We start from the raw sequence: 15,109 nt of genomic DNA on the forward strand, positions 1-15,109 counted from the left end.
AGCGTTCCACTCAAAAGTTGTTACCTTGTAGCGCGTTCGAGGAGCGAGTGACGCTTCCGGGGGCTTCAACGCGAAGCTTCAGCATGTGAGTCCTGTATGAGTCCTGGATCTGATCGCAGCTGCCAGAGCGTTTTATGGACTGACCCGGGAAAATGCCACTGAAGAGAGAATGCTTGGTTATTTTGCTCGTCTTGTCGTGGGTCAGTTCCCTGCGCGCTCAGGATGAGAGTGAGTAAACAAAACATTTTCATCAACACCCAATTGCAAACGTATGCGTTTAACAAATGACGTTTACTTGAATTCTGAGACAGTGACATGATTTACCAACACATGAATACTGAATTAATCTTGATTTAATAATTATTTTATATGATTTCATAACTAACCAGGGTGATTTCAGGGTCAAGTTCATATTGTTTCAACGTAAACCTCCCCCTAAATTCGCTCTGTGTTTGCTCACAAACATGCAAAAAAAAAAAAAAAAAAAAAAAAATTGTAACAGTTTAACCTTTAGACAAAATATATAAAAGATGTTTGCATATATTTGGTATCATATTTGATACATCCGGCTTTTATGTCTCAGTATGACTGACTACTTCTATAAAATGACTACAATATCAGTCGTCACTATATCTCTAATAATAAGTCTTTGTAATGTGATACTGAAATGATATATATTTTTTATTAATTAATTTAAAAAATCACATTTTACATAAAAAAAGACATGAGATGAAGGAGGGCGTTTGTACAATTACAATAATTACCTTAAAAACAAAAAAAGTTTAAACTATCAATCAGAAGGCATGGAGTAAATTGTGTGCAACAGCTTTTGATTGTTGTTAATTTAGAGGCACAAAAAGTGTATATATCAAATATAAAACCATAGGGTTAAGGAAACCATAGATCTGTAGTAAAACACTTCTGTCTGTTTCCAATGTTTGAAGCATTTGATGATCTCTTGCCTGTCAAGGAAATGTCTGATTGTTTTTAGTATCTCTCATTTGTGATTTTGTGCATCTTCATATTGTTCTGGTATTTTGTAACAGTGTCGCATGAGTCCATTCAGTGTTTTTTCCTCTTTTAATTCTCCTCATTCCTGCTTATGATGCGCTGATGACAATGAAACAGAGGAGCAATCCATGAGATGTAATTTACAGACTATTTCCTCATTCCTGAGAAAGAGAGAAAGAGATTGTTCCAGAGCGGTGAAGTGATTTCAATCTTCAAGATCTCTGCAAACCTCAAACTTTAAAAGAAGAACTAAATGGGGAGGGGACATTTAGGGGAATGCTAGAAAATGTAGAAGTAGATTTAGAGAAAAACAAGTAAACATTTAGTGGTCTCCCAGCATATTTCTACAAATCTTAGCTTTAAAATGGAATAAAGGAAACACAAATGTTTATTGTTCTTACACACAGGAACTTCATGTGAAGGCAGCAGGTTTGCACACTTCCAGAGTTCTTCAGGTGTGAGTTATTGTGTATTCAGGCAGGAAGTCAGAGCAACACCTTTCTACAACAAATCACAACTGTCAAAGCCACTTCCTTGTATGAAGTGTTCAGTGGCATCTCTTCCTGCAGACAGTCACTCACTCACTGCCTTCAGTTTAAATGAGAAGAGATTTGTCAGAAATTAAAGATTTGTCAGAAATTAAATAAATAATCAGGCAGTGTCAGGGCTCTACAATGACGTGGTCGCATTTGTGCGAGTGCATGGTCTGCACTACAACCTGTCTGCTCTTCGTCTGGAAAAATTAAAACAATGGTGGATGGAGGATTTGGTCTTCAAGCAAAATGTAGAAGGTTGAAGTTGAGCAGGAAATTGAACATGGTTGCTTTCTTGGGGGAAAAAATTATGCAAACAATATCCACGACAGCCAATGTAATTTTACTTTTGTTTTCATTGGAAAAAGCCTGTTATCTTTGCTGTTTATATATATTATATAACGGATAGTTACGGTCCTTGTTTCTGATTGGTTGAGCTGCGTAGTCATACACCTTTGTTTACTTCTTTGTTTACTTGTGTTGCTTGTCAACCGCTTTATTGGAACCACAACTGATTCTGAGGAACTACATTGTTTGGTGGAAGAATACTGTTTATATATATATATATATATATATATATATATATATATATATGTTTTAGAGGTGCTCCGATCACGATTGGCCGATTGTTATGCGTATCTCGTCAGTAAAGCCGGTTCTCTAATCAGCTGATAATTCCATCAGGTGCGTGATTTCACATAGAGCAGCTGTTACTACACAGAGCCGTTGTTAATAGAGAAGATGTGCAAATCCACTTCATTTTCAGCGTTTTTTGGTGCATCTTCTCAGTTAACAACGGCTCTGTGCAGTAATAGCTGCTCTATGTGAAATCACGCACCTGATGAGTTAACCGCTGATTAGAGAACCGGCTTTACTGACGAGATGTGCATTAACTATTGGCCGATCGTGATCGGAGCAGCCCTACTCTGTTTTATTCTGTGAAACCTTACTATGTATATGGAATAACCGTTTTATAAAAGTAATAAGCCCCGTGAAGCCGTGGTTTACAGTGAATTTATAACAGTCGTGCCTAACAAAGCCCATTACCTGTTATACATTCACTGTAAACCACGGCTTCACTGGGCCTATTACTTTATACAGCATGTGGGGTATGCCATGCCTTGTCTTATTCATTAATAAACTAATAAAACTTATGGAAAAGAATGGGCTGTATATTAATCCCACTTTTGTAACCATATTACTATAAACTATGATAATGGAAAAAACTTTCATCAGCATGCTTTGATTAATCCAATTTTGTAGAAAAAGAAAAGTGCAACCAACTGAGTAAGTTACTTTCTCTAGTACAACCAGTGGGAAGAATGAGTCTAGACCCCTGAGTGTATTTTTATGGTTAGAATATATATATATATTATAATAACGTTTGTGTTTTGCAGACCATGTGATGTTTTCACTGGGAACCTTCCAGAATGTGAGTGTCCCAGTCAACGGGACGGTTAAAGCTGACGTTTCCCGGATTCCCGCTGATGTTTCCTTCTTAACCCTGCAGTTTCATACACATCACCGCAATGTTACACTCTCATATACACCGGTAAGAGATCACACACACAGAGAACTGCTGTTTCACAGGCATACACTCTCTCTTTCACACACATACACAGCACTGTTATGCACTGTCATACACGAGAAATAGGTTGATCGGGCAAGACATCATGTGAGAGTTGAATCACAAGCTCTGATCCACACACACACCCTCCTTCATGCATTCTTTTCATAATGTCAACAGTCATGCAGCAGTAGCACAAACCCTGTCTTAAATGGTTTATAAGTTATTGTTAAAGATCAATACACCCATGGGATTTCTACTAACTGTTGCAGTCTAGTCTGGTGTCATCCCAAGTGAATGTAGGACAGGACTCAAATGGTTGCACTTTGCTTGTATTTGTTGCTTCTTATTCTCCACCTGAACTTTATCCATCTAGAGTGACTGAGTGAATGTGTAGCTGTTCATCCATAGGCTGTGTTTATGTGTATCGGTCAGATCCCACTTTATGGTTTTTCGGTCACGGCAGCAGATGCTGGTCTGTTATCCACCCTGACACTAAGCCAGACCGATGTCTCGTGGTTCCTGAAGACGCCCGACGGGAGCAGCACGGCTGGAGTTGGTGTGATTTTGCCGTACACCAGCACTGGTTAGAGAACTAACTCTTTACTTGCAACGCTCTCGTTAACAGACTGTACCCTGGAATACTTTACATTCAGTGTAATGTCTGTGCAGATCCCGTTCCTGGAGCCTGCAATCAGGTATTCCCGCTGGAGATTGATCCAAACATCTACCTGGAATACAACCTGTTTGAGACCACCATTACCTTTGCACCTGCTAACATCGGATACAGAAGGTGAGAAGAATTTAATAAAGTCTTAGACCTTTAAAATGCATGCAACAAATGTATTATACATGGTTTGTTTAAGCTCATAGTGAACTACACAAACACACACATATTCTGTATCAGCTGTAATTTAATGCACAGCTGCTTGCATTCAAATGTATGTATATATGAACACGCTGTTGTTTTTAAAAACAATAAGATCTTGATGAAGACTTTAAACCCAGAAAACATAAATGGCGCAAAAAATGAACCAGATTTCCCTCTTGTCTTCTGTGATGTGCATCACAAACACCTCTTCTTCTCTGGTGTTTGATGTCCCTTGAAAATGTTGTTTTCCAGGCGTGGAAGATCAGATCTAGATCAGTCTAAATCAGATGATGTTTTTCAGAGGGGAGACTCCGGCGGCGTGTGACGTGGACACAGGCTCCAGCACTCGTTGGCGATTGGTGTACGAGCTGTATCAGTACTTCCTGCCGGAAGGCGACCTATCAGAACAGAGTCTGATCAGCGGTTTGGAGAGAGCGGCCAATGTGCAGAACGTGCGGGACAACAGCAGAAAGGTGTGAGGAATCTCTCTCAGTCCTTCCTTGCCTCTCTCTGTTATCTGTTACAGCTGTTTTTATGAAGTGCATTTTCAGTATAGTTCTTTTCGATGTATGTACACAGCAGTCGTGCTTGGTTCCACACTGAAACAATCAGTTCACCATTGCATGAACTCTCTTAACACATGCAAACTCACACATTCAAAAAATATTATATATATATATATATATATATATATATATATATATATATATATATATATGGAAATATATACGTGTGTGTGTACTTGTGTATATGGTTTATGAGGACACAAATGTGTTTAATGACATGGGTACTACACTTCCTGTGTCCCCATAAAACAAAAGCATAAACAAAACAGAAAGCAGTGTTTTATGAAATTTAAAAAAATTGTCAGTAGTTTTCTGAAAGGGCTAGGGTTGGTATAGAGCAATATAAAATACAGTTTGTACAGTATAAAACTATAACACCTATGGGGAGTCCCTGTAAACCACAAATGCAAGTATGAGTGTGCGTGTGTGTGCGTGTGTGTGTGTGTGTGTGTGTGTGTGAAATATAGAAATGGAGGAAAGGAGAACATATATTTATATAAACAATAACTATACATTGACAAAGTTAAATAACATGCATGCAAAAAAAACATTGGCATGTATGCATACTTAAACATATAACATAATATATATGTTATAGTGTATATGTGTGTAATATGTGTCCCTGTGTCTGAACAAGGCAGTTGATTTACAGATCTGAAAACCCTTGTTTATCACTGATTTTCTCTGTTTCAGGTGGTGTCTTTATCCTCTCGTGACCGGACGCAGTTCTCCTTCAGCTCTCTGCCCGGTCAGGGTGTGATTCTCAGTGTAATTGTGCGAGATCCAGTGTTGAACACGTCAGCGTCCTACATCCCCGTGCACACGTACGCCTGCAGCTTCAGCTCCACGCTGGACGGATGCAGTGATTTAGGTGAGAAGATGAACGTGAATCAGGACTAATGCTGTGTTATTTTATTCTCAAATGCAGAAGCTCCTTTCATATGTGGATCATCTGCCACTTTTAAAACCTACATGATTTTTATCTTTTAGCTTCATAAACACTTCCTGACAGATTTGAGATGGTATTTCAATGTAAACATCTATTTTCTCAGGGAGAGTTTCTACTAAAGTGTTTTTCACTGTGACTGGTTTGGCCGGGCTGTTGGTGTGTTTCGTGGGTCACCGCTTCTTCAAATGTGGTGAGTGATGTTTGTCTCGCTGTTCTTAGAAACACACCACGTTACTGCTATTACTAACCATCAATCTACTAAAAAAAATGCCCTGAATATTTTGTGTAAATGATGTGAAATGAAGTGAACTAATCCTTTAAAGAGTCGGGTGTTAAAAGATTTTATAGTAACTTCACTACTACATTTTAAAGGGGTCACATGATGCATCATTTCTTCCCTAATGTCTGCTTGCAGTGTTAGTCAAGGCTGCTTGCACAACAAACAGTCCATTCAGTGTTTCATGACACTTTCAGCCCTCTCTCCATTCGAGTAAAACACGTGAGATTATTAAAAGTGCTTTGTTAATGTTTTAGGTGAAGTTAAATAATACACTAAACTTTGAAATGAGACATTTGTGCTGTTTAGTTTGAGTATTTGGTATTTTTGGCAGCTTTAATCTCTCTTATTGAATGTCAATTTCTCATTATATGATTAATGAATGAATGATGCATGTATATAGTGCTTTATTGTGTATTGTTGTACACCCAAAGCGCTTTACAATCATGTGAGGGTCTCTCCTCCACCAACACCAGTGATTTAATGTTTTAAATTAGGAGCCTTGTTAAACTTAATGCTATGTTAGCATAACTCTTATCTACATGATTATGTCAACTCAAACTAAAACCATCAGTTTTATAATTTATTGTCACCTGAAATAAACATTAACTCATATAAATTTAAATATAAAACTTTTATAAAAAAAAATTTTCAACTCATTTCCATTTAGTTTATTTATTTATATATATATACTAAAATAGCTAAGTAATGAAATAAAAATCATAAGAACACATATATAATTAAAATGACAAAAACATAAAATTAACCAAAAATTTGATGACAATTGCAATTAAACCGAATATTTAAAAATAAAAACCAATTCAAAAGTAGAGATGCTAAAGTAACACTGATTCTGATGGAGATTGGTGCATGTAACTAATATATGATATATTAATATATTTAATGCATTGTTACCACTGAAATATCTCTGTCTGTGTCTTCTCAGAGCTGTTCTGTATGGGATTCTGCTTTATGGCGTTTGTCTTCTTTGTCCTGATCACCACAACCACAGCGCTGGAATATGACCGTGAGTCTATTACAGCCTCGGATGCAGAGTTACACATATCACAGTAAAATTAGACCAAAACAACTAGTGTCTGGCTTTACCGGTTTCTAATCTAATAAAGTATCTGATCACCTCTTAGATAGAGTTTCATGTTCGATGATTCGTAGCGTTTACACTGAGCTGATGTCTGCACACCCATAAATAAGTCCATGTCCCCAGAAGTCAAGTTTATCCAATGTTTTTCAAGTTTAATTAGACTGAAATTGGCTACACAAACTGGTTCGGGCAGCAGTGAATCTCATTAGTGGTCACGAGTGCAGAAAGCAGCTCCCGTCACAGCAGATTGAGGTTTTTGTTGTGAAGATTAGAGTCATGCTGCTGCAGCTCAGATCATGTGCTCTGGATTTCAGTCTGACCCAATCAAATGCATCGTCTACAGCTGTTAGTCAGCTGTTTGCGTGTTTAAAAGATGAGGAAGAGCATTTTTGATTCTCTGAGATAGATACTAACTCGTATCTCAAGTCATGGCCATTTCTCATAATGTGTTTTATTTTATTTATTTTTTTCATTACAGTAGCACTTACATCAAACTTCACAAAAGTTATATATGCATATAATGCCTCATTTGCATATTATAGCATTTGTAATGCAAAACAACTGTTTTATTTTAAAGTCTTTAGTTTATTGCTCTTGAGCCTTTAGTGTCTTTAAACAGTTTATTGACTGACTGTCTCTCTGCAGTTCGATTGGCTCTGACAGCGCTGATGGGCGTGGTCGGGGGTGTGGCTATGGTGATGAGCTGGTGGCGCTTCGGTTCGGTCATGGCCTGTGTGTTGGTGGTCGGACTCATTCTTGGATTTCTCATCTCATCCATTGCCTTCTTCACTCCACTTGGTAAGAAATCATGTTTGAAGCCTGCATGTATCCTGATTGTATTGTGACCAGGATGTTGTTTCTTCATCTGTTCGGAATGATCTCAAGTTAAAGTTGTTGATGAGATGTTTAGATGTGACACCAGAGGTCCAGTTATGAAATTCTGATTAAAAAGTGTGCAAAACATTTATTTTTATTAAATGTATGCATGCATGCATGGATGAATTGTTCAAAATATAGTCCATAACATGCATTTTGAAAATAAATGGGGTGAATTTTCGTTTCATGAAGATGTGAATATAAAGCACGTCTCGTTTTGAATAACTTGGGTTTTGCACAAAACAAAATTTGAACTGAATTGAGCCAGATAATGCACCTTGGCATATTTTTATTTGTCTACATAATGTGTATATTCAGTGTATAATGTGTAGTGCTAACTGTAAGTATGTCTAATAGTACACTGTTTGTACTGACTATATGTATGTGCATGTTGCACATTTTCACCTGTTGAAGTCTGTATGGTTATATGTTAATGGTTTGAGCAATTTCTGGAGCACGCTCCCAAGAATTTCACTCACTTTGGCATATGTGTTGTGCTGATGTAACAATAAAAGTGACTTGACATGACTTGATATTAACTTTGTAACATTAACACTGGTGTTGAAGTGCATTGAGCTGAACAATGATGCCATTATCATGGAGTAGCTTTTCTGCTGAAATTTAATGTTACATAATTGATGAAGTTACTTTTTTTTGAAGCTGCTTTGAAACAAACTATATGCATAAAGCGCTATGTAAACATGTAACTTGGCTTTTCCTCCTCTACATTTCACATGCATTCAATTTTGTTGTCATTTTCATTATTAGTGATGAATTATTGATTAGTAATAGCCTGGTAAAATGTGTTAAATCTCTCTTTTTTTTTCCTCCAGGCGATCTTCCTGTCTTCCATGATGATGTGGTGTTCTGGGTGGTGTTTGTCTGCATTATGGTGTTTGTTCCTCTGTTCTTCATCAGGTGGCCTAGAGAGGTGAGATACAGAAAAATACATTGGGAGCTCATATCTGACACCCAAATGAAATGCACATGTTTATCTGTAATTCTGCATGTTTCAGGGCAATATAATAACATGTGGTATGGTCGGCGGGTATGCAGTGGTCCTGGCCGTCAACGCCTACACCTACACCAGTCTGTCCTACATCACGCTGGACGTCCTCAAACGCCTCCTCAACCACAACTTCAGCCGAGCGTTCATCTCCGTCCCGCTGCAGGACATCGGTAGGTGTGCAGGGAGTGAAGTTCTCCGTCACTACGACAGTGAAACGGTGTGATAAGATCAACTCAATTAAAAGATCTAGTCCTAGATTTTGTAGAGTTTTCCACTGACCATAACAGAGTTTTTGCGAGAGTGCAGAACTCATGCTTAACCGAAGACACGGAGCACTCGAGTCTTCAGATGTTTTTTTTGTTCATTTATTATCATTATTTCAGTATTTTTGTAATCATTTTATAATATGCGTGGGAAAAGTCCTTTCACACTTTTTGTATACTTATCATAAGTCTTGATTTTGTGAAGGAAAAAATAATAATTTATGCATTAAAACAAACTAATTCATAAATGGGTTTTCTCCGCTCATTTTGTCTGTTCAGAATACAAAAACATGCCGTTTTCCCACGAATATCTTAAAAACTATGCTATTAATCAACATTAATAATCATAATTACACTGAATCATTGATTGAAAACAGATTTGAAATGACACAAACTAGTAAGGGAGGTTTTCTTTCCTTTCTTTATTGCTCTTGAGTGTTTAAAAAAAGTGATGGAATATGATGGAGCATAAAATCAGTTCTCATTGAAACGTTTGTGTTTATTTTTTGCTTTAATATCTGGCTGTGATGCTCAGACTTATCCATATATTGATCATGTCTGATGTTTCCTCTCCAGATTTCATCCTGATCACCGTGTGGGTCGTTCTGGGGGTCTCGGGGATCGTCATGCAGCTGTATCGGGAGAAATCACGGCCGTTTTTCCCGCCGAGCCCGTATGTGATGTGGAAGCAAGAACGAGAGCGCAGGAAGACCAATGTTCTGGATCCCAGCCACCACAAACCATCTTTATCAGCCCGAATCCTCGGACGCATTCAACAGCTCACACAACACTCAGAACCAGCCGGAGAAACCACACCACTACTACTTTAACCTTTGACCTTTTGACCTTTGACTTGAAGTCAGTTCACTGTTAGTTCTTCCCCTCCAGATAACGGCTGCTCAAGCCTGTTGGAAACATATAGGAACATACATTAGGATTGAGTTCGATTTTCAGAGCCTAAAGACTTCGATGAGCAACCGATGGAGGATAAAAGAGCAGCTCACACATGGTGAAGACTATGTGCACTTGTGTGTGTGTGTGTGTTCCCAGCAGTACCTGGTCCCATTGCAGTTTCCAGATCATTAATTAACTGACCTCTTCTAAATACATCAGCTGCCACCGTCTGCTTTTAGATGCATTTAAGCAGCTTGGAGAAAACGTTCAGTGGAGATTTTTAAACTTTTTTTACTACGTCTGGTTAGTATATGAGTGAATGAGCGATTTTTAAAGATGTTCACCATTAAAATGAATGTTTAAGATGCTGCGATTGCAGACCAAATGAACTGGTGTTCATTAGTAGCCACTGTAAGCCTCTACGGCTGATGTTTGAGTGTGTTTGAGTCTCAGTGGATCCTCACCCAGGTTTGGAGATCGTGATAGAAATAATGAGCTCATTTTGACAGCGTTCCTGTGGGAATTTGACTGCTGCTTCGCTGCGCTGGTGTACAACCCTCAATAGCGAGGATTTTAAATGCAGTGTAAGATGAATCTTGAGAATCTGTGGAGTTTTCAGTCTTTTTCAGTGCTTTATAAATGGATGTGTAGCTCTTACGGAGACACAAACCCAAGTAAGATCTCTGACAGACTAGTTTTGCATTAATCATGGATTCAGTCCTGGTTTCCTCTCAGGGTTTCTTCATGTGATCTTTGTGTCATTCACAGAAGCAAACTATTTCTAAAGCATTTAAAACATATAGTGATGTTAAAATAGTTTTTTAGCAGTATGCATTATCTCTGTTTTGTAATTTAAATAATTGTCTAAATTAAATGTTTAATAAAGTTGTCATTTGTGCCGTAGCACCTAAATGATACTGTTTTCTATCCCGAGACAGATTAGAATGAGATGATGTTTTGTTTAATTGGATGCAAGAAATGTGTGAATGTTTGATCTGACAAAACCTCATTAATATTTTATTCAGTTATTAATAATTCTAAACCGCTTTGATGCCTTAAGTCAACATAAAATGGCATTTGCAATGCATTTTGTGAAATAATTATGACTGAAACTATATTAAATTAAATGAAAATGCCAGGATTTTACATAAATATAATTGATCAATAAGTTGAAAATAATTTTAATTAAAATAATGTATAATATTTTTTATATAATTATATAAATTACTTTTTTTAACTTAAAATTATATTAATTTAACATTTATATGACTTATTATTAGCTTGAAGTCAATACAAAGCAGCATTTTATGCCTGAATAACATGCACTAAATTATAGCCTGAATTATTGAGTGGTTTATTCAACAGTATCAACGCATGGAACTAAAGAAGAACACAGCCAGATCATTCAACGCTTTTAATCACTTCCAATGGAACTTCCTCTCATACCCGCATAAAACACTGTTACAAACACAACAAAGAGTTTCATTAAAATAGCACATTGTGATATTCCCCAAAGTCTCTTGTTTAGGTCAAGTATTCAATTCAGAATATGCCAAATCTTATTCTTTTTTTTTTTTTTTATTCCACAAATGATTGTTTTCACATGGCTGAATCAGTCGATTTGACTTTTCCAGACCGAAGACATGATGATGCAGAGATGGAAAAGTAATCGGATTCCACTTCCTGCAAAAGCCCTCGTGCTGAACGGCTGAAGGACATCCAGGTTGCAGTGAGGGTTGCGCTGTAATGGAGGATCGTGGGATTTGTAGGACAGCTGTGAACGATGGTTTGTAAACTCAGAGTCTCTGAATGCCTTTAGTTCTTCCTCAGACTGACGTCTGTGCTGGTGAGCAGCGGCGAGAGAGACGTGCTGTCAGACGTGTCATCCCTCTTCAGCACCAGAAACGCCTGACGGCTGATTCCCAACAGCTCTCGCAGACCGCTGTTCTCCAGCTGCACAATCAACATATAAACCAGAAGAACACCATTACATTGTAAGTACTGCATTTATCACACTATAGGGTTGGGCATTATGACCATAGATATCATGCTGGGTAGAAACTGATTACCGTAAATGTAATGTGGATAGTTTAAAATATAATCAGATATTAAAAATAAAAATGAATTGTTACATTTTAAAATACTCAATGAGATAAATAAAATTGTTACATTTTTAAATACTCAAAATTATCAGTACTACAGTTCCTTTTTTGTTGATATTATTCACACGACGGCAGTAAATTATTTTTTGTCAGCCAAACCCCTTTTGACCTAAAATAATAAATATTTACTTTTTGATTTTAAATTACCAATTTAAATATTTAACATTGACATGTTCACAGGTCTCAGATGTTGGTTAATGGTCACGTGATATACAGGTAAACAAATAAAATAAAATTTTATAATTATATACAATTATTTTTATATAAAAAAATATATTGAGCAGTTTTATAATTACATAAACATAGTCATAATAAAATACATAATTAAATAAAAATGACATATTATAGAAAATACAATTACGTTTTATTTTATTTAAAGTGTTTTATTTATTTTAAATGCACATTTACATGTTTTAAATAATTACTAGCTTTTAGAGGTTTAATGCACCTCATGTTTTTGATAACTCTGAATGAAATATCTTATTTCTCTTTGTATATTTATTTATTTCAACAATTTATATAAATATCTTACAAGGCTTTCATATTGAAATCTATTTGATAAAGAAAAGTAATCCAAAAGTAGTCAGATTACATTAACTGTTAAGTGCAATCAAATAGATGTTACTGTCTTCATAATTTGTTATCAGTAATTGTTACAGCAGTGTGCAAGTGACAGCAGCCTAATATACACTCTCATTTGTATCTCTCTCATATTGTATTTTCCCATCTTTGTTATTTTTAATATAGACAGAAAATAATCAGATCGCTGACTCCTATTGCAGTATATCTATTGTGTCTGACCTCTAGACGTTTGATTCGCTCCTCATCCTCACACAGTCGCCCTTCATCCACCTCGATGGCTTTCCTCATCACCGTGGCCATTTCGTTTATTTTCTCAATGTGCGCCTGCATCTCCTGCGACATAAACACAATAAATGCCTATTTGAGCACCAGCATTAAAGGGAATCTCATAAAAACCGTCTGTTGGACTGACATTAGTGTGCTGTTCTCTGAGCTGGGTGACAATAGCAGGATCGTCTCTCTTGCTGGCCATCAGAAGGCGAAACACCTGCTCTCTGTATTTGCTCATGATGACCTCCAGCGCAGACTGATGCTCCTCCAGTGACGTACGCAGCTCTGCCGAGACAAACGAGTGGATTTAGACTTAAAACAGCCCGCCCTCAAATGACATCCTTCTAATTGCAAACCCTTCCGATCACCTTTATTTTCCTGCTGCAGTTCCCGTATTTGCCGGTTTTCCTGTTGGATGCCCATGACCAGCGTGGAGCGCGGCCGGTGTCTCGCCACCTGGTTCAACACCTCAATCTCTTCCTGGTACTGAAAGAACAAGGAATATGAGTAAAACAACTCAGATCCCCCATCAGAGAGATTGTGAACGTACTCTGATACCTGTTTCATGGCCTCCACTCTCTTGTTCAGCAGCGTGGTTTGTTCGATCAGGATCTCAGCAGCACTGTCATGATCCCGGAGACGATCTACCAGTGATTTGGCATCGGCCAGCACCTTCTCCAGTGTACAGGTCATTCCTGAAGAGCACAGGAAACACTTAACCTGTTAACTGTCACTCACATCTTTGAACATAGACTTGAAATTGCATGATCCAAACCTAAATTTTTATAATTCATGACATTTTGTAACAAGATTTTGATGTACCATTTTCAAGGTAATACAATTTTTGAATTTAAAATGGTTTCAAAAGGATTAATTTTGAGATTAAGTTTTCGAATGATATATAATTTCTGATGATTTCTAAAGTGTGATAGAGAAAAAGGCCACAAAGAAGACAGAGTCAGAATTTAGAACTTATGATGTAGGTTTTTGAGGTGCACTCTTGCCATAAATTAATGTTACTTTTTTAACAAAAATAGTAGTAAGATATCTATTTAGGAGTCTTAGACCTTTCCAACGATATATAGTTTGTCATGATTAGATTAGGATTTAATTGTAATATAACGTTAGTGAAGTAAACGTAACGTTAGGCGGCCAGTGACAGGTAACGAGTTAACTCATGATTCCGTTCATAAATACAATCGTCTTTACACTACAGATGATTAGATCGCTGGACAGCTGCTTTCCTGTCACTGCTGCGGATTATTTATGGACATAATGTGTCTTGATTTCAGAAATACTGAAAGGTAACGTAAGTGTGTGTCAAATGTTTTGGAAGACGACTAGCATTAGCTTCATCGAAAATAAACGCCAGTTGTTTTAATAAAATACTAGACAGTGTAAGGTTAAATACATACGAATACGAAGACAGAAACACTTTTTTAATTTTATTTCTGAATAACACCGCGAATAATTTAAAATGAAGAGATAAGCTTACCTTATCTTACAGCAACTGCTCAGTTGGAACACTTCCTGTTGCTGCGGCCGTGACGTCACGCAAATGCTTCTGGGAGATGTAGGCGCCAGCTTTCTTCCTCACACCGTCCACATGGAGGCGCAACGGATAAACTTTCTAAATTAAATTTGTAACATGAATGTTTTGTTTATTGCTGTAAAATTCACAAATTCCTTTGGTGACGCTTATTAATATTTAAACATCTGACTTCATCTTTATATTCTAAAGCTCCAGTAAATGTTATTATATTAACTGAGTTTGTTTGAAGGTTTTTATTGGTGGATTGAGGGCGTAATCAAATTTGACATTTTAAACAAATCCTGCCTTGTGATGACTCAAATTTATATCCAATGGCCAATCATAACTCAGTTACAGAGTTTTTGCAATTAATTACAGGGCGATATTATGGCATCATTGATACTATTACATATTCTACAATTATTGTATATAATTATTTAATCGATTATTTATAGGCACAGAGAGATATATAAATATTGTTAAAGCATTAATAAGAGATTAAAGTGAATAAAGATATATAAGCAAAGCCTATGTGAGGCATCTCTACTCATTTAAATAGGGAACGCCCACCGACTCTCATGTCCCCGCCCATTACCATTGAGATTATTCAGATCTGCGCTATGATTGGCTGCTTTGAACCACGAAT

The 15,109-nt window shown here is 37.0% G+C and overlaps 2 protein-coding genes across 2 annotated transcripts; one reads left to right on the forward strand and one right to left on the reverse strand.

The window, feature by feature from the left end:
• Positions 1 to 7: 7 nt before the first annotated feature.
• On the forward strand, positions 8 to 10,821 carry LOC127979267 (transmembrane 7 superfamily member 3). Its single transcript, XM_052584602.1, has 12 exons — positions 8 to 228; positions 2,942 to 3,096; positions 3,547 to 3,697; positions 3,784 to 3,904; positions 4,284 to 4,455; positions 5,242 to 5,419; positions 5,601 to 5,687; positions 6,721 to 6,801; positions 7,522 to 7,674; positions 8,586 to 8,683; positions 8,769 to 8,931; positions 9,601 to 10,821. Exons 1-12 carry the CDS (start codon positions 153 to 155, stop codon positions 9,852 to 9,854), a joined length of 1,689 nt encoding a protein of 562 aa, XP_052440562.1. The 5' UTR covers positions 8 to 152; the 3' UTR covers positions 9,855 to 10,821.
• A 497-nt stretch (positions 10,822 to 11,318) lies between these two features.
• On the reverse strand, positions 11,319 to 14,581 carry fgfr1op2 (FGFR1 oncogene partner 2). Its single transcript, XM_052584627.1, has 6 exons — positions 14,428 to 14,581; positions 13,491 to 13,627; positions 13,301 to 13,418; positions 13,075 to 13,217; positions 12,882 to 12,995; positions 11,319 to 11,871 (listed from the first exon to the last, which is right to left on the reverse strand). The coding sequence occupies exons 2-6, from the start codon at positions 13,623 to 13,625 to the stop codon at positions 11,734 to 11,736; spliced, it is 648 nt and encodes a 215-aa protein (XP_052440587.1). The 5' UTR covers positions 13,626 to 13,627; positions 14,428 to 14,581; the 3' UTR covers positions 11,319 to 11,733.
• Positions 14,582 to 15,109: the final 528 nt, after the last annotated feature.

This window comes from Carassius gibelio, chromosome A4 (assembly GCF_023724105.1).
Source record: "Carassius gibelio isolate Cgi1373 ecotype wild population from Czech Republic chromosome A4, carGib1.2-hapl.c, whole genome shotgun sequence".
NCBI lineage: Eukaryota > Metazoa > Chordata > Actinopteri > Cypriniformes > Cyprinidae > Carassius > Carassius gibelio.

What these genes read in the sequence shown, in the direction of transcription:
- fgfr1op2 (XM_052584627.1), bottom strand. Translation starts at nt 13,625, where the DNA reads ATGACCTGTACACTGGAGAAGGTGCTGGCCGATGCCAAATCACTGGTA. An exon ending in GAGTGGAGGCCATGAAACAG is followed by an intron (nt 13,419 to 13,490) that starts GTATCAGAGTAC and finishes TTGTTCTTTCAG; the next exon opens with TACCAGGAAGAGATTGAGGT. An exon ending in AGCGAATCAAACGTCTAGAG is followed by an intron (nt 11,872 to 12,881) that starts GTCAGACACAAT and finishes TTGATTGTGCAG; the next exon opens with CTGGAGAACAGCGGTCTGCG.
- LOC127979267 (XM_052584602.1), top strand. Translation starts at nt 153, where the DNA reads ATGCCACTGAAGAGAGAATGCTTGGTTATTTTGCTCGTCTTGTCGTGG. An exon ending in TGCCTTCTTCACTCCACTTG is followed by an intron (nt 7,675 to 8,585) that starts GTAAGAAATCAT and finishes TTTTTCCTCCAG; the next exon opens with GCGATCTTCCTGTCTTCCAT. An exon ending in TCATCAGGTGGCCTAGAGAG is followed by an intron (nt 8,684 to 8,768) that starts GTGAGATACAGA and finishes TGCATGTTTCAG; the next exon opens with GGCAATATAATAACATGTGG.